This window comes from Chanodichthys erythropterus, chromosome 7, assembly GCF_024489055.1.
Source record: "Chanodichthys erythropterus isolate Z2021 chromosome 7, ASM2448905v1, whole genome shotgun sequence".
NCBI lineage: Eukaryota > Metazoa > Chordata > Actinopteri > Cypriniformes > Xenocyprididae > Chanodichthys > Chanodichthys erythropterus.
Window position 1 is genome coordinate 17,371,884 of NC_090227.1, and position 21,530 is coordinate 17,393,413.

Sequence of the window (21,530 nt, forward strand, 5' to 3'; positions counted from 1 at the left end):
AACCCTTTTATCTCTAGACCCTGTATGAAAAGGTTTTACTGAGGGAGGCATACTGTATAAGATTCTGCATGATGCAGCACACACCTTGAGCTGTGAGTTTGAAGTGCTGCCATTGGGTGGGAGATTAAGAATGCCAAGATGTAGTTTAGTTTATTCCTTTTGCAATTAAGCTATTAAATAATATTAAGTAAGTTTTTCATTTTTATTTTGTTGTATTATTATTATTATTATTTTCTCTCTCTCTTTTACTATGTGACACTGTCACATAAAATACATGTTTTACCGCTCTATTTATTACAATGATTTTATGTATAATAGAGTTTTAATTGGTTTACATGTTTTTGAGTCCATTTTTCCTCTTATTGGTTTTAATTTGTATGTCTTTAAATGAGTCTGGGCCTGCATCTCAATATGCATACTATCCATCCTAAATAGTATTGTTACAGATCCCTTGTTTCCCTGGACTCCATATCCCATCATCCTCCTGTTCTCCACACCTGCACTCACTTCCCTCGTCATCTCCCTATCATCACGGATCACCTGCACCTGGACTCTCTCATTAACAAACCCTTTATATTGCTCTCACTCCATCCACTCCTTGTCGGTTCTCTGTTTATGTTAAATGTATGTTTGGTGCCTCCTGCCTTGTTTAAGTAAAGAAGTATATGTATTGTGGAAATCCGTATCTGCCTCGTCTCTCTACACCAGTACACGTAACAGAAGAACCGACCTTAAACCGACTGGATTTCCACAACATGGAGGGATTCTCGGTCTCCCAGGCTCCAACTTCTCCCATGCCTCACACTACAACCCTGTCAGCTGGCGAGCGGCTTATCGGGCTCCTTCAGGTGGGTCGTTCGCTGGAGAGGTATGTGGAGGAGTTTGTTGAGCTCGCTTATTTGTCTGACTGGCCTGAAGCAGTTTTGATCTCCCTGTTTTTGGATGGATTGGATGACGACACTATCCGTTTTGATGAACCTGTTTTTTGTTTCTCCTTAAGCGAAACTATCAATTTAATTTTGTGGTTAAATGGCTCCAAATTCTGTGTGGATAAGGTTTGGGATAAGTGTTGTCGTCCAGTCCATCCAGAAACACGGTTGGCCGGGCCAGTCAGTCAATCTCCGGCTTCCTCCGCATACCTGTCCAGCGAACTCCCTGCCTGCCCCATGCTGAACCCACACTCCTCTACTGGGCCCAGTAAGCGGAGGAGGAGGAAGAAAGCGGCTCCAGTGTCTCCAGAGCCCGCTCCAGTGTCTCCAGAGCCCGCTCCAGTGTCTCCAGAGCCCGCTCCAGTGTCTCCAGAGCCCGCTCCAGTATCTCCAGAGCCCGCTCCAGTATCTCCAGAGCCAGCTCCAGTGTCTGTGGGGATCTTAATTGTATTTAAGGGAATGAACTGGCCCTCAGCTCCAGCCGCCTACGAGCCCTCAGCTCCAGCCGCCGCCTACGAGCCCTCAGCTCCAGCCGCCGCCTACGAGCCCTCAGCTCCAGCCGCCGCCTACGAGCCCTCAGCTCCAGCCGCCGCCTACGAGCCCTCAGCTCCAGCCGCCGCCGCCGAGCCAGCCGCTCCAGCCGCCGCCGCCGAGCCAGCCGCTCCAGCCGCCGCCGCCGAGCCAGCCGCTCCAGCCGCCGCCGCCGCCGCCGAGCCCACTCCTATTATGAACTGTGTTATTGTAATATCCAGCCCAAAGATTGTTTTCCCTCCCTGCCTCCCTCTCCCGCCGCCTCCCATTTATGTTTACACTGAACCTCCACCTCAAGCCCCCTCGCCCAGATCTCCACCTCGGACCTCTGGGCGATTACCTTCACCCCGGCTCCAACCTCCCTCTGATCCACCGTTGTCCATCAGTCCACCAGTTTCACCAGTATCCATCCTGCCTCCACTCACACCTTGTTCACTCGTCAGCCTGCCCTCCCCTCTGGACTACACTCCTCCGTCTCTGCTCCGTCACTCCGTCCCCAGGATTCAGTTGGCCTCCTCACTCCCCCCAGTGTTCGTTTTGTTGTATGTCTTCCTGCTTCAACTGCGGCCTTCTGGAGCCCCGGCTGCGCTTCGGTCGGCGGAGCCGTGGATTCCGCCATCTCCCGCCGGTCCTTCAGCGTCGCCTGGGCTCAACGCCTCGAAGGCTTCGGCCCCTGACCCTCCATGGCTGCCTTCGGCTCCTGACCCTCCATGGCCCGCTTTCGGATCCTGACCCTCCATGGCTGCCTTCGGCCCCTGACCCTCCATGGCCACCTCCGGCTCCTGACCCGCCATGGCCGCCTTCGGCTCCTGACCCGCCATGGCGGCCTTCGGCCCCTGACCCACCAATGGCTTCCCACGGCTCCTGACCTGCCATGGTTTTTGGACCTGCCCTGGAGACCTCCACTCCAGTCTACTCCTCCCCCTGCTCCGGTTTGAGGTCTCCAGGGCGCCCGCCCCCTTCCCGGTTGTTACATCTACGGCGCGAGGACGCGCCTACCGGGAGGGGGAGGTACTGTTACAGATCCCTTGTTTCCCTGGACTCCATATCCCATCATCCTCCTGTTCTCCACACCTGCACTCACTTCCCTCGTCATCTCCCTATCATCACGGATCACCTGCACCTGGACTCTCTCATTAACACACCCTTTATATTGCACTCACTCCATCCACTCCTTGTCGGTTCTCCTTGTTAAATGTATGTTTGGTGCCTCCTGCCTTGTTTAAGTAAAGAAGTATATGTATTGTGGAAATCCGTATCTGCCTCGTCTCTCTACACCAGTACACGTAACAAGTATGTGACACTAGTAATATTCAATACTATTTTGGGGCGGATAGGGTGGATAGTATGCACATCGGGATGCAGGGTGGGTCTGCCTGTCATGTGACTGATCACATGACAGGAATCGGAAGTAAGCCAGCATAAAGGAGGCAGCATGGCAAACAAACAGGGTCTTTAATCAAATGACCACAAGCTGGATTGCGGAGTTGTTTTTAAGGACTTACCTTTCCAGCACACCACATCACTTTCATTGGATTATCACTTCTGTGGACTTTGTATATACAACGTTGGACACTTACACATTGGGACTTTCGTCACACTACTAGGGGCCCTATTTTAACGATCTAAACGCAAAGTGTAAAGCGCACGGCGCAGGTGCACTCAGGGCATGTCCAAATCCACTTTTGCTATTTTAATGACGGAAAAATGGTCCGTGTGCCGGGGTGCATTTTTGAAATGGTTTGTCCCTATTCTCTTAATGAGTAATGGGCGTAACGTTCAATAAACCAATCAGAGTGTCATCTCCCATTCCCTTTAAGAGCGAGATAGGCCCGCGCCATGGCGGATTGCTATTTACATGGCGGAATTCTTTGGTGGAAAAGCTGAACGCTTTTCAAGCGAAGAAACTGATCTGCTCTTTCAAATAGTTCCGCGCGGTCAGTTAATATATATATGTGTGTATATTGGCATGATTGTTCAATTAATTAGCCAATTTCGTTCATCATTATAAGTAGTAATAGGCTGAATTGAAAATAGGTAGCCTAATTCATGCAATGACTATTCATCATTACATTTTTATATTTATGTAGCCTACACAATAATATTCTTTAACACTGTAATCCTTTTGTTTTTAATATTTGGCATGTTTGTGTGATGCGCATCCCTGTGTGTAATAAGCAAAGTCAATGCGCACTGTGGATGCGCCCAGAGGCGCAGTTTCTACCAGCGCGCTCTAACAAAAACATATTGCGTTATTGACTTTAGACTTTAGACCAGGTTTGAGTTGGTCTATGGTGCAGTCTATTTTCAGCTCCTTAAAATAGCAATGCGCCTGAACGCACCTCTTTTTTAGACCAGCTATGGCGCACTAACTGGCACAAATGCATTTACTAATTTAAGGACGTGGTGCTGAACGGGAAAATGCGAACGGCGCCGGACACAAACTAGCAAACACACTTGCGCTGCGCCTTGCGTCGCATTGTGCCGGGTGTATTATAGGGCCCTAGGACTCTTAAGGACTGTTTTACGGTATGTTGCAAATGGAATCCACGCTTTTAAACAGCCTATATTATTCTAGTTTTATTGTGTTGTTTTAAGTTCCATACGGAAATTGTAAATGCACTTTATTAGGGACCGAGCACCGATAGTGTGAGGACCCTATTGAAATTGCTCCGTTTATTATTAGGGCCCGAGCACCAAAGTGCGAAGACCCTATTGGATTTCCTCCGTTAATTATTAGAAAATAATTATTATTGCTAGGTATATAGGTATATCTTGATAAGGATATTATTAGGGCCAAAGCCAACGGCTGAAGGCCCTATTGTTTTCTTTAGGATTATTAGGGCCAAAGCCGAATGGCTGAAGCCCCTATTGTTTTCTTTAGGATTATTATTATTATTTTTTTTTTTTGACTATTTGGGGATTTTTGGGGCCTTTACCATGGAGAAAAGGGAAACAGGAAATGTGTTATAACATCTGCATACACTGATTGATTTTTATGAAACTTCACGAGTGTGTTGGTTGTAGTAGTCCGATCACATGGATGTGACTAATGTGAGTCAAAGTTATAGCGCCACCAACTGATAGCAATAAGTGTGTCACTTTCAAAATGCTTTGAGATCACCATCTTATTTTTATCCTATTTGCTTCAAACTTCACCAGAATAATGTCAAGACATGGTGAATGTAGACCTTTGAAAAGAATAGTGATATCACAAACACTGTTGCCATGGCAACGCATCAAACTTTAATATTAGTTTTGGAAGCTTTTGAGACTCTTAACATGCTTCAAATTGCATGAAACTCAATGCACACATCAGAGATATCAACCAGCAGACATGGGCAAAACCTTAGAAACAGGCGGGGAGCAGGGCCTCTATAGCGCCACCTTTTGACAAAAGTGGGGGGGGTTAGTTTAACCTACAGTCACCAAACTCTGTACACTTATTGTTCTCATTAAGCCGGATAATTTTCTAATTTACAGTCATTAGCTCCGACCAACAGGAAGTCTGCTATTTTGGTTTGAATGTGGATTTTTTGACTAAACAGGCTCTGAATTTTAAACTACTACTTCTAGGGAGTTTATTCCATTCAGACCAAACATTTTTTAACATGTTGCTGAGACATTGAAGATGTTAAATTGAAAACGGATAATGGATATCTTGAACCGTCTTGCTATGGTAATAGATTGAAGTAATGTAAAAAAGGTAAACGGAATGACTCATATTCTCTATTAAAAAAAACACTATACACATTTAATTTATATATAGAATAATATAGATGTTTGAAATAAAAACATTTTATTAATTTTCTTCCAATTCAAAAAGCATGTGTAATTAAAAATGGGCAGATTAATCCATTTTTCAATCAAATATAATTAATGTCATACATATATAGTAACAACTAGAGGGCAGCATATACCTATTTTTAAAACAGGGTTGGATAAGTCAAACACATATAATCAAATGGATTTATACATAGAACATAGATTTTGTTTTTATATACTGTTTGTGCAGGTATATTTAAAAATTTATCAAAGACTACGGTAACACTTTATGATAATGTTCAGTTATAAGTCACTTGTAAATTATTGGTTAATGATGAACTAATCATTTACCAAACATGATTATATATTCATAAATGATTGATAAGTGATATGTTAACATTTTATGAATGTTTTATTAATTCAGTTATAGTTCATTTATAAATTATTAGATAATGTTCAACAAATCATTTACAAAACATGAATATACATTCATATATGATTAATAAATGATATACTAACATTTTAAAAATGTTTTATTAATTTAGCTATAAGTCATTTATAATTTATTTATTAATGATCAGTGATTAGTTAATGAGTATTAGTAAGTTATCATTAGTAAATGATCAGTATATGATTTATTGATGAAGTTGCAAGCTGGTCTGTGTTCAAAAGCACAAACATGCAGGTATGCTAAAGCACTATTTTTAAGAAGAGTAATTTATTTGTTTTGAAGTGGATAAACATTTATAAATGCCTTACAGTCAGGTGATTCCAGTGGATTATATTAAATCCTTTCACTCATCAGCACAGACTTATGTTCTGTGTGGAGTGTGTGGGGTCTAGTGATGAAGTCATCCTCTGATCCGGATTAACCTTCCACTGAAGCTCACATCAGATGCAGAGAGTTAAACACTCCATGTGTGTCAGAGAAGACAGCTGTCTATACCCTCACCAGTCAGCACTTACACTGCACTACACACTACAAAGTTTTCAACACCTGTTATAGATGGTGTAAACGCATGAATCAATCATTTACAAAGCTTTCTGCATACCCTATTCTAAAGTGTAAACTATTCTTCACTTGTAAATGTGTTATGTATCATTTGTAGACCTTTCTTACCTGTTACAAATTATTTGTATATGTATACAAGTCATTTATAACACTTCCTGCATACCCTATTCTAAAGTGTAAACTATTCATCACTTATAAATGTGTTACATATCATTCATAGACCTTTCTTACCTGTTACAAATTATGTGTATATGTATACAAGTCATTTATAACACTTTCTGCATCCCCTATTCTAAAGTGTAAACTGTTCATCACTTATAAATGGTACATATCATTTATAGACCTTTCTTCCCTGTTACAAATTATTTGTGTATGTATACAAGTCATTTATAACACTTTCTGCATCCCCTAAAGTGTAAACTACTCATCACTTATAAATGTGTTACATATCATTTGCAGATGTTCCTGTTACATGATCCATCTCACTCCATCACTTTACCAAAGCCTAAAATTTACATTATTTAAAAAAAATAAAATAAATAAATAAATCAACACTCTGCCGCCGTTTAACCAGCACTTAATCATTTAATTTTTATCGTGTTTTTCATGGAACAGCTCCTGACCATAACATGAAAACGCACCATAAACTGATAATAAACGTAGTCCATTATTTCGTGCATTATTTTCAAGTCTTCAGAAGTCAAGTCGCGTCGTTTTGTCTGTTCTGTATACTGCTTTTTGTAATGTTTTAAATAAATTATTGTGACTAATGTACATTTATCCATAGACATTATAATAAACATGTCTATGCATTTATCTGCCACTACGTATATTGTCAAAATGGTTATGCTTAAGGTTATAGGGTGGAGTAGGGAGCTTATTCTTTTCATACAACAGTATATCAACTAAGATAACAGTCACTGTTAATATAACTATATTGCGTTTTTATTTTTGTGAAGTGGCTAAAAAGTGGTCATGTTTAGGTATAAGGGGTGAGTTAGTGGCTCAAAGATATCTATATAATAGTAAAATATATTTGCATAAAAATATAATAATTTTTATATGAAAATATATAATTTAAATATCGGGATTCGTATAGATTTAGTTTACACTTTAGAATAGGGTATGCAGAAAGTTTTGTAAATGATTTATTCATGTGTTTACACATCATCTATAACAGGTGTTGAACACTTTGTAGTGTGTAGTGCAGTGTTAGTGCTGACTGGTGAGGGTATAGACAGCTGTCTTCTCTGACACACATGGAGTGTTTAACTCTCTGCATCTGATGTGAGCTTCAGTGGAAGGTAAATCCGGATCAGAGGATGACTTCATCACTAGACCCCACACACTCCACACAGAACACAAGTCTGTGCTGATGAGTGAAAGGATTTAACCTAATCCACTGGAATCACCTGACTGTAAGGCATTTATAAATGTTTATCCACTTCAAAACAACGCAATATCGCGTTCAATATCGGTATGAATCGCCGTAGATATTGAACGCAATATTGCGTGGCTTTTCAGTGAACTACGGCTCTGTCTATTAAATGCCGCTCCACTTGAAAGCAGGTGATGGCGATTTAGCTGTAATCAGGGAACCGGCTTTACTGATGAAATGCGCGTGACAAAAGCATTTGATATATCGCCCAGCCCTAATAGCAGTGAATCCCTACATGATACATACTATTGTAACGTGTCAGAAGTGTATAGATCCAAATGCATTTTATTGGGAATGATGGCAGTATAGAATACACAATCCAGTTAACAGGCAGAGAGTCGAGGCAGGCAGCAGCAAGCAACATAAACAATACCAGGCGAAGGGTCAAGGCAGGCGGCAGGCAGGGATAAACAGTAAACAGGCAAGGATCAAGGCAGGCAGCAAGAATCAAACAGTGGCGGCTGGTGCAAAAAATTATTGGGGGGGGGGCGCAAAAAAAAAAAAAATTTAGAAATGCAGGAATGAATAGGCTAATTGTTGAATAACCATTTAACAAGTGATATAATAATGTATCATTGCTGCTTATCTAAAACAGGGAAAATTCAGTATTTAAAGCATGCCATAGGGCCGGGATCTAAAAAAAATCTGTATTTAATAAAAAAAAAAACCTGTTATTTCACATCCTTCCCAATATTGTCCTTGAAACAATGTTCATATTGAAGGCTATAAAAACAAACATGAATGTAACCGTGTACTATATGCTATATTATGTGCAAAAAAGGGGTCAAATCACATTAGGCCTAGGCTATATTCTAAAATTTTAAATGTTTTTTAAAGCAGAAGTTAAATACACTAAACTAAAAATGAAATTAAATAAAAACAAAAGAACAGACTAATTATTAGGCTATTTTAATTACTCTACAACAGTCACTTTACACAGTTACTGCTATCGTACAAATACACTTAGTTGTAGGTTCGAAATTCTACATATGTCATAATTATTATGTTCACCAAAAAAAAAAAAAAAAAAAAAAAAAAAAAATTTAACAAAATGTATTTTACTCAGATTGAACTCCGTATGTTTGGCGCGCATGCGCGTGGCGGCGCTCGTTCACGGAAGTTTGTGCTTGCTGAAGCTCGTCCACGTCTGACTGCAAAATGGAAATATTTTCTCGACTTTCTAATATTTACAGATGGAGAATATGTCTGTGAAATGTAAGTTATGCACTGAGGAAATTATTGGATGTCACTTCAGCTTAAAAAAAAAAAAAATTAATAGAGGTATGTTCGTTTCCACCAATCGCTGCACAAGTTAAGGTTACGTATGATGACGAAAGCACGTTAGTGCGAGCCCTCCCGGATCCCATAGAGATTGCATTGCAGTGCCTGCAGTTCGAAAAAAAAGTTCTTTGAATGGAAGTCTATGGGAGCACTTGGGGCAAATCTCCGCCAGACTGAAATGCCCAAAAAGAGGCGGTACTCCACATAGCGTGACTCGACGCTGATTGGACTACATCCAGAGGCAGAACAAACAGCCTAGCAGTGACAGCTAGCGTAACTCTGTGGTTGAATGTGATTGAAAAAATCCGTCCCTTTCTCACTTTTGGTGGTGCGTCGCCCAATTGCCCTAATGAAGAAACCGCCCCTGGAATCAAAGTCCAGATAAACAGTCCAAGTAAACAACAGATCAGGAATACCGAAATAACGCTCAGAATTGCAACAGTGGTAAAAACAAGACTTCACCTTGATGTGATGTGAATGAGAGTCCTTTATACTCCGGTTAATGTGCTGCAGCTGGGTGTGGTGATTACTGATTAGTGTGGAGTGTGTGCAGGTGACTGGCAGGGAGGTTTATGGGAATTGAAGTCCGTGAAATGACAGGAATTGTGACAACTATCCACCCTATCCGCCCTAAATAGTATTGAATATACTATTATACTAACTAGATACTAATGTCACATACTGTGTAGTATGGATAGTATGCACATTGAGGCGCAGACCGAGTATAAAGGGTAATTGAATCATTGAATCAGTCGAAACAAAGCTGTGTGTTGCTCGGAGATGAGCAAAGGTTCTTTTATGATCTTTGTTTGGAACTATTTTCAATGGCCAAAAAACGAACAATATTGCATCAAAAATGTAAGTTGCTTATATTACCTACGTGTTTAATGAATTGTTGCATTTGTTGTCATAATAATAATCTTTAATTACAGCACATTTTATAAAAGGAATGCAGCTCAAAGTGCTTTACAATAAAAAGCATTAGGGCCTACAATAGGCAAGTACTTCATATTAAAGGGTTAGTTCACCCAAAAATGAAAATTCTGTCATTTATTACTTACCCTCATGCCGTTCCACACCCGTAAGACCTTTGTTAGTCTTCAGAACACAAATTAAGATATTTTAGTTGAAATCCGATGGCTCCTTGAGGCCTGCATAGGGAGCAATGACATTTCCTCTCTCAAAATCCATAAAGGTACTAAGAACACATCTAAATCAGGTAAGTTCAGTGGTTCAATATTAATATTATAAAATTATGAGAATATTTTTGGTGCACCAAAAAAAACAAAATAATGACTTATTTAGTGATGGCCGGTTTTAATACACTGCTTCAGGAAGCTTTGGAGCATTATGAATCAGCGTATCGAATCATGATTCAGATCGCTCGTCAAACAGCCAAACTGCTGAAATCACGTGACTTTGGCGTTCCGAACAGCTGATTCGACACGCTGATTCATTATGCTCCGATGCTTCCTGAAGCAGTGTTTTGAAATCGGCCATCACTATTTAAGTACGTTTTTTTTTTGGGCGCAAAAAGTGTTTCAAAATCCACAAATGTGTGCTGTGATCCACAAATGAGTGCACCCATCCACAAATGCACAGAAAGTGATTCAGAAATGAATGCCAGTCAGAGTTGTGTTTGTGATATTTGAGGGGGTCCCCCTTGAAGAATATGAAGTGTAACGATTTAACAAATTGTCTCAAATTATGGGTGAAATATATATATATATATATATATATATATATATATATATATATATATATATATATATATATATATATATATATATATATATATATATATATATATATATATATATAATTAATCATAATGTGTTATGATTAATCATAATATAAATCTACCAAAAAGGGAATTGTGTATAGATAATCAGTTACAGATTATAACCAATTATGTTATAATTAACTGAATCAGTTCAGCAAATGTAAGCTTTTAAACGCAGCGGAAGAAATGATTTATACTTGCATTGGCCATTTTGGATGCTGTAGTTCAAAAGATGCACATCGTTCTGCAGAAGTTTCAGTGCATTCCAGCTGGAGCAATTGGTCCTTTCTCCCGGGAAGGTCTTTAGCGGAATTTCCAAACAAGGTTTAACTCAAAAGTAAGATGGCCGGAAAATAAGAAAAAATAAGTCCGTCTCGCAGGTCCAAGGAAGACTGTGAGGACGGACAAATGAAGACTAGTCAAAAGAAGACTGAATGGAAAACAAAGAAAAAGCAAGCTACTTGTGAAGACGCATTGGTTCGTTATATAGCAAAACATCTCCACTCCTCAAGTTTTGACTGGCCAATCACCAGTGTTCGTCTGGTTTTATGGTCTCTGGTGCATAATTTATGATGTGTCAGATCTGGGTACGTTTTTCTCAAAAGTACAAAAATCAAAAGTTTAAAAGTAGAATAAAAACATTTTATAGTAACATAACATACCCAGTTGATTAAAGCATTCATACAGGTTGAAAACAAGATTAAACATTTTAGGATGAGAAAGACATTAAGAAAACACACATATGATTACAAGCATTTAAACTTATTAAAAATCACAACTAGACTAATTACACATGGGACATGCATACATAAAGATACACCGTATACTTTCTTGAAAGAATGGTTAACTTACAAGTTGGATTATCAGAGTTTTTCTCTATATAGGTATGTGCGTGTATCATGGGTTGTCTCCTGGCATCACCCAGTCTGTCTCTAGCCCAACAGGAGGTCAATCTAGCACCTTGGAATAGGGATGTGCAACGATGAATCGCGATTAATTGTTTGCAAAATAAAAGTCTGTGTTTACGTAATATATTTGTGTGTTCTGTGTATAATAATTATGTATATATAAATACACACACATACAGTACAGTCCAAAAGTTTGGAACCACTAAGATTTTTAATGTTTTTAAAAGTTTCGTCTGCTTACCAAGGCTACATTTATTTAATTAAAAATACAGTAAAAAGCAGTAATATTGTGAAATATTACAATTTAAAATAACTGTGTACTATTTAAATATATTTGACAAAGTAATTTATTCCTGTGATGCAAAGCTGAATTTTCAGCATCGTTACTCCAGTCTTCAGTGCCACATGATCCTTCAGAAATCATTCTAATATGCTGATTTGCTACTCAATAAACATTTATGATTATTTTCAATGTTGAAAACAGTTGTGTACTTTTTTTTTCAGGATTCCTTGATGAAAGTTCAAATGAACAGCATTTATCTGAAATACAAAGCTTCTGTAGCATTATACACTACCGTTCAAAAGTTTGGAGTCAGTAAGAATTTCTTTTTTTTTTTTTTTTTGAAAAGAAATTAGAGAAATTAATACTTTTATTCAGCAAGGATGCATTAAATCAATCAAAAGTGGCAGTAAAGACATTTATAATGTTACAAAAGATTAGATTTCAGATAAACACTGTTCTTTTGAACTTTTTTATTCATCAAATAATCCTGAATATTGTACACAAATATTTTGTACAATTGTACACATTAAATGTTTCTTGAGCAGCAGATCAGCATATTAGAATGATTTCTGAAGGATCATGTGACACTAAAGACTGGAGTAATGATGCTGAAAATTCAGCTTTGCCATCACAGGAATAAAAGAAATATATGCATGTCAAATCTAACATTTTTCTTTAATATATACATGAAGACTTCAGATGCAAAAGCCTCTAAGTGCCGTCTGAAATTTTCTTCTAAAATGAGCATTTTTATCAAGCTTGTATGTTTATGTTCAGTTATTTCACTTTAATGGCAATGAAAATGACCTATTAATTGCAATTAAAGTGAAATTACTGAACCTAAACATGCAAGCTTGATAAAAATGCTCATTTTAGAAAAAATTTCAGACGGCACTTAGAGGCTTTTGCATCTGAAGTCTTCACATGTATGTGTCTGTATTTATATGTACATAATTATTTTACACAGAACACACACATATATTATGTAAACACAGACTTTTATTTTGCAAACGATTAATCGTGATTAATCGTTGCACATCCCTACCTTGGAAGCTCCCATAGGTGCCATAAGAGAGTTTTGTATGTTGTGGTTAGTCTTTTTGGGGGGTAATAAAATGTGACAAAAGGCTACGTAGTCCAGACCAGGAGCCATGTGGTGAATTACACAAAGGTGGTCAAACGTCACAGCATAACCAAACTTAGAGTTGACTCAATCATTTGTGATTCACATCCAGATGCTACAGAAGCTTTACCTTTAAATATGGAGATACATTTCTAACTGACTGCTTTTAAATCGTAATTTTTGCCACCCTTGAAATGGGTCATGTCATTAACATTACCTGAGCAGTTGAATTAAATGCGCTATAAAACCATGCTCTTTCAGGGACGTGCATTTATTGCATGGACGAAGAAATATGTTTAAAATGCATGTACATACACAGTCAGTTGAATGATAATAAAAAAAAATTCTCTTTAATGCTGTTTAATGCTGATCTTCACCCCCAATTAAACACTTGAGCCAAATACAGGAAATACCTCATGTAGCAAGTGGTCAAGTGCAAAGACTGCATGTGTGGGTATTGGGACAATTATTGAATGGATAATTTAGTGACTCATTCGAAAAGACTGACGTAAAGTTAACCTGCAGAAAAAAATCACTGAAAAATTCCCACCAATAATGCACAAATAGATAGTCTGTCTAGAACAAACAGAAAAGCAGAGTGGTACAAACAAGATCAAATTTAGTACTGTAACAAGCTGCTACAGTATATAATTTACATTTGTTTGCAATCTGAATTTACATGTATTAATCTAGCAGTGGAATACAAGTGAGGTAATTTACTCTTCCACAGTACCGGGCCAGTGTTGTGGTGCCCTGTCGTATGGAGGAGATGATCAGGGTTATTCGACAACGAGACTTCCAGGCGTTTGGTGAGCTGACCATGAAAGACAGTAATCAGTTTCATGCCACCTGCCTGGACACCTACCCACCCATATTCTACCTGAACAACGTATCGCACCGGATCATCAGCCTTGTGCACCGCTACAACCAGTACTATGGAGAGACCAAGGTGAGCACAAGTAATACAAGTCATTATTCAGATGTTTATGTTGACATGACATAGCCAACATACCGATCAACTATTTTTAAACAACTTCTTCTTCTTCTTTTTCTTCTGAGACAAAATTTTAATGGTATCTCCTCCTAGAATGGCTATAACCACCAGACACGGGTCAGACCTTCATACTGTTCTGACTCGGGTTGCTATATCTTTTCAAACTGATCTGACATATAGTTTTCTTAAAAATGAAGATTAAAAATCATAAAAAAGCCCATAGACTTGCATTGAGGGGTTCAAAACGTATACAATACCAATACTAATACAATAACTCTAATAGAGTATTTAGTACTAGTAGCCCTAGATTCAAAAATTTTATTTACCTCGGCATAGTTAAATAACAAGAGTTCAGTACATGGAAATGACATACAGTGAGTCTCAAACTCCATTGTTTCCTCCTTCTTATATAAATTTCATTTGTTTAAAAGACCTCAGAAGAACAGGCGAATCTCAACATAACACCGACTGTTACGTAACAGTCGGGGTGTACGTTCCCAATATTTGCATATGCCAGACCATGTTCCCAACATTATGAAAGGGATTAGACAAGGGCAGCCAGTATTAACTTCTGGATGTGCACAGCCGAATCAACAGTCTAGGTAAGCAAGCAAGGACAATAGCAAAAAATGGCAGATGGAGCGATAATAACTTACATGATTCATGATAACATGATATTTTTAGTGATATTTGTAAATTGTCTTTCTAAATATTTCGTTAGCATGTTACTAATGTACTGTTAAATGTGGTTAAAGTTACCATTGTTTCTTACTGTATTCACGGAAACAAGAGCCGTCGCTATTTTCATTTTTAAACACTTGCAGTCTGTATAATTCATAAACTCAACTTCATTCTTTATAAATCTCTCCAACAGTGTAGCATTAGCCGTTAGCCACAGAGCATATAGCCTCAAACTCATTCAGAATCAATGTAAACATCAAAATAAACACTGTACTTGCGCGATTAGACATGCTGCATGACGAACACTTTGTAAAGATCCATTTTGAGGGTTATATTAGCTGTTTGAACTTTTTTTATGTTGTTTAAGGCAAGCGCAAGCTCTTGGGGCGTGGAGCACCAGATTTAAAGGGCCACACACCCTGAATCGGCTCATTTCTAATTATGCCCCAAAATAGGCAGTTAAAAAAATGAATTAAAAAAAATCTATGGGGTATTTTGAGCTGAAACTTCACAGACACATTCAGGGAACACCTTAGACTTATATTACATCTTTTAAAAAAAAGTTCTAGGGCACCTTTAAGCTTCATCCACTACGTGTCTATCACTGGCAAAGCCTAGCAACTAGCTTAGAACATGCTAGCAAAATGTTAATTCACTTAACCCAACATGCTAACAACATGCTAATTCATGTTAACATGCAAATGATGCTATCAACATGCTAATTCATGCTATCAACATGCTAATTCATGTTAGCAACATGTTAATTCATGTTAGCAATGTGTTAAAACATGTTAATGACGTTAATTCATGTTAGCAACATGTTTAATCATGCTAGCAGTGTGTTAAAACATTATCAACATGTTAAATCATGTTAAAACATGTTAGCAACATGCTAATTCATGCATGCTAGCAATATGTTAAAACATGCTAGTGACATGTTAACATCCTAGTAATATATGTTAATTGTTGTTAGCAAAGTGTTAAATCATGCTAGTAATGTGTTAAAACGTGTTAATCCATGCAATCAATGCCTTTTCTCTTTCCACTTCACTAAATTTAAAGGGGGCATATCATGAAAATCTGACTTTTCCCACGTTTAAGTGTTATAATCGGGTCTATAGTGCATCTACCAGCAAAGAAAATGTGAAAAAGGACAACCCACTAACTTTGTTTTGGTAAGCCTTTTTCTCCAAAAATTGAGCCATTCTGATTTCACTCCCCTTGTGACGTAGGAAGGGGATCTTATCATAATATTACTGTCCCCTGAATCTGTATGTTAGCTACAACCCTGATTAAACACACTTGAATGTTTTCAGGATTACTAAAGCTTTGTGAAGGAAGGTAAGTTGTGTCAGAGCAAAACTCTGCAGGACAGCAGCACTCAAGAACGACCGTCCCTGAACTTGTGATATGTTTCAGCTATGTAAACATTATCACTGATCTGTTAACTCTCTGGAGTCGGGTAACGCGCCAGCGCGTTTTGCAGGATTTTTTTCACATCGCAGCAAAACAGATTTAAAATACTCATTTACTCAAAATAGTCATTTTTGTCATGGAGACATGAGTCATATATCAATTGAAACTATAGAATATCTTTTATTTGTGTACACATATATAGAGTAAAAACAACATGTTGTGCTTTTTGTAAAATAAAGAAAACTAACATGATGCGTGATCTGTCATCTCCCTCTGAATGAACTCCAATCTGATAGTTCTCAGAAAACTTAGTAACTTAGTGAATACTAATGACACAAAAATGAGACTTATGTCTAAAAAAGACAGTTGAAATGTCAGGTTTTAAATCGTGTAAGTCCAAGCCTGGACTGGTAATCTGGCATACCGGGCAAATGCCCGGTGGGCCGACGCACTTGGGGGCGGGGCCGCGATATGATATGATTTTTTTTTTTTTTTAATAAACATAAAATTGGCCAACGACCGGCCCATAAAGCAGGGACATGGCTTCATTTTCCATACTGACACTGGGCTGGCCCAATCACATCTCTCAACAGACTCCACCCCGTCCCCTGTGTTTCGTGTGTCAGATGCAGTGGCTCAGAGCCAAAACATCTGTGGATTAGGAGGATGGAGAAACAAAAGCACAAGTGCAAGGGGGGTGCGGAGAAGTTGCGGGCAAAAAAATAAAAAAAATTTAGAGGTTGATGCCTCAACGTGCAAAAATTACTGACATGTTTAGTACGGTTACAATAGCTTCAGTTTACAGTACCTGACGACGTGCAAGAATATAGAAGAACATGGAGGAGACACCTGTCAGGCAGAGGAGCAGCAGGTGTTTGACAGTGAAGCCAATGAGGGACAGAGTAAGCAGGAGAGTATAATAGAAGCGGTAAGCAGGGTAGTTACATGATTAACAGGGAGGGAGGGAGCGAGGGACTCACGATGCGACGACGACGATGATGATGCTTTACCTAAATTAATGAATATTAGGCTATAAGACAACATAATCATTGTCGTTATTATAAAGTCAGACTGTCACCTACTGCACTGGTCACTCAGTCAGCTAAAGTCAAATAGCACAGCAAAAGCTATTTTGCACAGTTTTTTTTTGTAGCTAGCAGTGTGCCCTTGTAGTTATCAGAGTTCACTTATGCAGTAACGCCCCTTCTCGTTAACTAGAAAAACCTGAAATGGTGCAATTTGATTTTTCAAAAAAAAATCAGGTTATTATTTTAATGTAATATTACTGATGATGTGTTTATTTCACAACGAGACTATGGGTGTCTATTTATAGCCGTTAGTCGTAATGATGGTCTACTAGATCTCACTTTTCAGCTATAAAAAGTTATGTTTTGTAGCTCTTGTACCCTATTACTCTGGTATGAACACTTGGTTGTTTATGGCAAGTGAATAACATGTATATCATTTTATTAGGACTTTTTTTGTGAGTAATTTGGTAGTATAGTTTTCTTTTTCATTGTTTTTAATGGGTAGTATCTAAACAATAAGATGTAAATGCTTGACACTTAAAGAGGGGTTTGTGCTCTTTAAAACAAAGTATATTTGTAATTGTAAATTATGTTTTTTCTTCTGTTTGTTTCATTGAAAAAAATGAAAAAAATATTTCTTTATAGAATTATCAGTATTCTACATCCATATTCTAAGGGTTAACTAGCTTTTATAACATGGAGTACATTGTCCATCAAGATTATAATGCAAAGTTAAACACTTAAAATAAGATTTTTTTTCTGATCTTTGCTGTCCATTGGTGTGTAGGCCCTACTCCACTGCCACTTTTGATCACCAGGGAGTCAGTCAAGCGAGAGTGAGTACACTGGTCCACTTGCACTTACTACTCAGCTTTGTAGGGGCTTTGGGGAATGGAACAGTAGGTATGCGTATTTACAGGGACTGCAAGGATGGTGTACTGGTGGGTGGTGTCCGACCGATTGTGGTGGGCCGGTCTGAGCAAAAATGCCAGGGCCATTTTTTTGTCCCAGTCCAGCCCTGTGTAAGTCAAATCAAAAACAAATATTCTCTGTTTATGTAATCTGTATGAAAAGAGACACATGTCAGACCTCCGTGATTCAGCTCATTATCCGCTAATGCGGCCACGTCCACGGAGCCAGTGCTATTCAGATGCAAATTCTGAGGCAATACATGTATACATTGTCTCAATCGTGTATTTATTGTCTTCAAAAGTGTTTTGAATAGCCATAGTTTGCGATCTCTGGAAGCCTGTTAGTTCCTGGATTGTCACATGGCCTATTCTTCTTTAGATTAATTTGTGGACTAAATATGCACAGAGCGCCCACTCCGGCTGCAAGTATGAATTGAAAACACAGTATCCAGCGCTCACTAGGGCTGGGTAAAAAAATCGATATTTCGATTAATCGCGTTTTTTTTTGTTTGTTTTTAATGTGGTCGATTCAAAATCGATTCTCAAAGGTCACGAATCGATTTTTTTTCCATATTTATTTCTGCAAACATTGAACGTAAGATTAACGTTAATCTAATTACGAGTCTTCTCCACTAGATGTCACCCTCTTATTCAGGTCTCTGAACCGGTTCAAGGAACGAAAACCGGAAACGGCCATTAACCGGTTAATAACGTTATTTTATCGTTCCGTTTAATATATTGATTTGGTAGTCAACCAATCACTAATTCAAATAGTACAGCCTATGCAAATGTGACGCTGATGCATCCAACGAGTGAAATGCCCGCGCTCACGCTCTAAAGTGAGATGCACGCGCTGACGCGCTCAGCACAGCTGTCAAGTCATTATAGGTTAGGTAAGTCACAGTGGCAATGCCCAGGTATTTGTTTTTCCAATGATATATGTCACCAACCGTCAAGTATTAGGACTACATTTAAGTGACAATGAATGTCAAGTAATGCAGCTTGTTGTTCGTTTTGAAACCATCGAAAATTGCAGGATAGTACCATTTTCAACGTCACATCACGCATATGCAGCGCTTCTGTGAACGGAGAAAACTAGGCCTACCTACATAACACATAGAAAATAATAGGGAATATTTAGGCCTATAGGCTACGCAAAATATTTCACTTAAATAATTAGGTCTACAGATTAACAAATCGAAAGTGGTTATTTGTGGCGCACTCCAAAGATCTAGAAAAGGAAACATTCTGCTTGTTTTCGTTATTTGAGTGTCTTTTGTAATTGTATGATATATATTACGGAGACAGTTTACTGTCTTATAGAAGGAAAACGAATCTAGTGGTCGCGCCTGCGCCTCACGCGCGCGCACACAAATTCTTGCATTACTTACTTGATATCGCAGCCTGTTAAATATTAAAATAAAATTCAATCAACCAAATGTTACAGCGCTCAATTCAATTCTGTAATAATACATCTGCCGTTTGCCACCCGTGACCACCGCCTGACTGTGCTGTTATTTGTGATGGATGATGTTTTAAATCGTTAATGCGAATGAAGTACAAAGCTCATATAATAAACAATAGTTTAGCATTCGTCTCAAAAATGGAAACAGTTGGAATCGTGCCGAATGAGAAAGGTAGGCTACAGATTCACTTTAAATTAATTCGTTTTGCATCTTTACTTTTATTTCCAATAAATAAACCTGTTTCTCACCTTGAATATAGCAATAGAAGCTGGAATGGCATTAAAAAAGAAAATATTTGTTTTGGCTTGACGTTTATATAGCCTGAATAGTCCAACTGTTAATTTTAGAGGTTTTGTTGTGGAGTACATTAATGGATAGGTAAAATAATATAGGGCAGTTGTAATTTATGTTTTCAAACATTATAAACAAAGCTATGTAGGCTACTTTTACATTTTACTTTATTTACAGATAACTTTATTATCATTATTTCTGAATGTAATAATAAAATGCGACGTAAAATAATACCGACGCTATTCCTGAGAGGAAAAAAGTTAAGTCGCATAAGCCTATGCTTATGCGACTTAACTTTTTTCCTCTCAGGAATCAACGTGATCTCATGTTAAGTGTGGTTCTACCACACGTACATTTACTAACGTTTTCATACACACTAAAACGTACAACATTGACGTATTTATAGCACTAAAGCGTACAAATACTTACGTATTAGCAGTTTAAAAAACGTAAATCATCTAACGTAAAGTGTGAATGTATATGAATTCCCATGTATTAATATTAAAATCGTGGCTTTAATGATTCAAATATGTTGTATTCAATTGTCATATCAATACATGTTTTTAGCTGAACTTCTTGAAAGCAGTTTACTCTACTTAAATTGCAAATAACATTTCTGTTCGAGCTGCAAACTCATTTCGGGGGATTAACGTTACATAATGTTAAACGAGACTACACTTTGAAACCTTAAAATGAATAAAATTTCTATAATCATTTTGTAATATTTTGCTTTGCGATTTTTTTCCTATGCAGTGACTGACAATAAGATACTCCAAAGTAGGGCTGCACGATATATCGCATGAGATTGTCACGCGCATTTCGTCAGTAAAGCCGGTTCCCTGATTACCGTTAAATCTCCATCACCTGCTTTCAAATGGAGCGGCATTTAATAGACAGAGCCGTAGATCACTGAAAAGCCACGCAATATCGCGTTCATTATCGAAGGCGATTCATCTGCGATATGAACGCGATATTGCGTGGCTTTTCATTGAACTACGGCTCTGTCTATTAAATGCCGCTGCATTTGAAAGCAGGTGATGGAGATTTAGCGGTAATCAGGGAACCGGCTTTATTGATGAATTGCGCGTGACAATCTCATGCGATATATCGTGCAGCCCTACTCCAAAGCACAACATAAATTAACAAATCACACCCATTTTATTGGTTTGGTGTACTCCATATCTTTAGAATCCATATGTTTGCGAGGAACAGATTCAAATTCAGTCCTTTATCTATCGATCTTCACCTTCATTCTCAGCAACAGCGACCGTCACAGTCAAAGCCCGCGCACGTTATGATTCAAATTTAAAAATAGCGCCAGTGCGCCTGCGCCACCCTCGAGAAGCGTTACGACATGGTTTACGGCACTGATATCGAACGCTCATTGGTTCTCACTTGGGCTGGGTTTCCCAATAACGATGTATCTTAGCTCTTAAGAGCGCTTTCTACGTGCGAGGTTACGAACGTTCGCAGCAATTCCACGTGCGTTTCCCAAAAATGCCCTTAACATGAACGCACGAGAACGCGTTCTACGAGCTACTTAAGAGTCGCTGTCCGTTTCTCACGTGCTGAATATTACCTTATAAAATCGTATCCTTTAACGTTTAACCTAATAATCGTCACCTGATGTGGTTTAGAATAAATAAATAAATATAGATACCTTTCAAAAAGATTAAATTAATGTTCTTCT

The 21,530-nt window shown here is 38.3% G+C and overlaps 1 protein-coding gene across 6 annotated transcripts in view; it reads left to right on the forward strand.

The window, feature by feature from the left end:
- The window catches only part of mvda (mevalonate (diphospho) decarboxylase a), a 180,411-nt gene that overhangs the window by 73,666 nt on the left and 85,215 nt on the right, over positions 1 to 21,530 (forward strand). For all 6 annotated transcript variants that reach the window (XM_067389059.1, XM_067389060.1, XM_067389058.1 and 3 more), the window contains one exon: positions 13,784 to 14,002. In XM_067389059.1, coding sequence (XP_067245160.1) covers positions 13,784 to 14,002 — 219 coding nt within the window. The remainder of the gene's footprint in view (positions 1 to 13,783; positions 14,003 to 21,530) is intronic.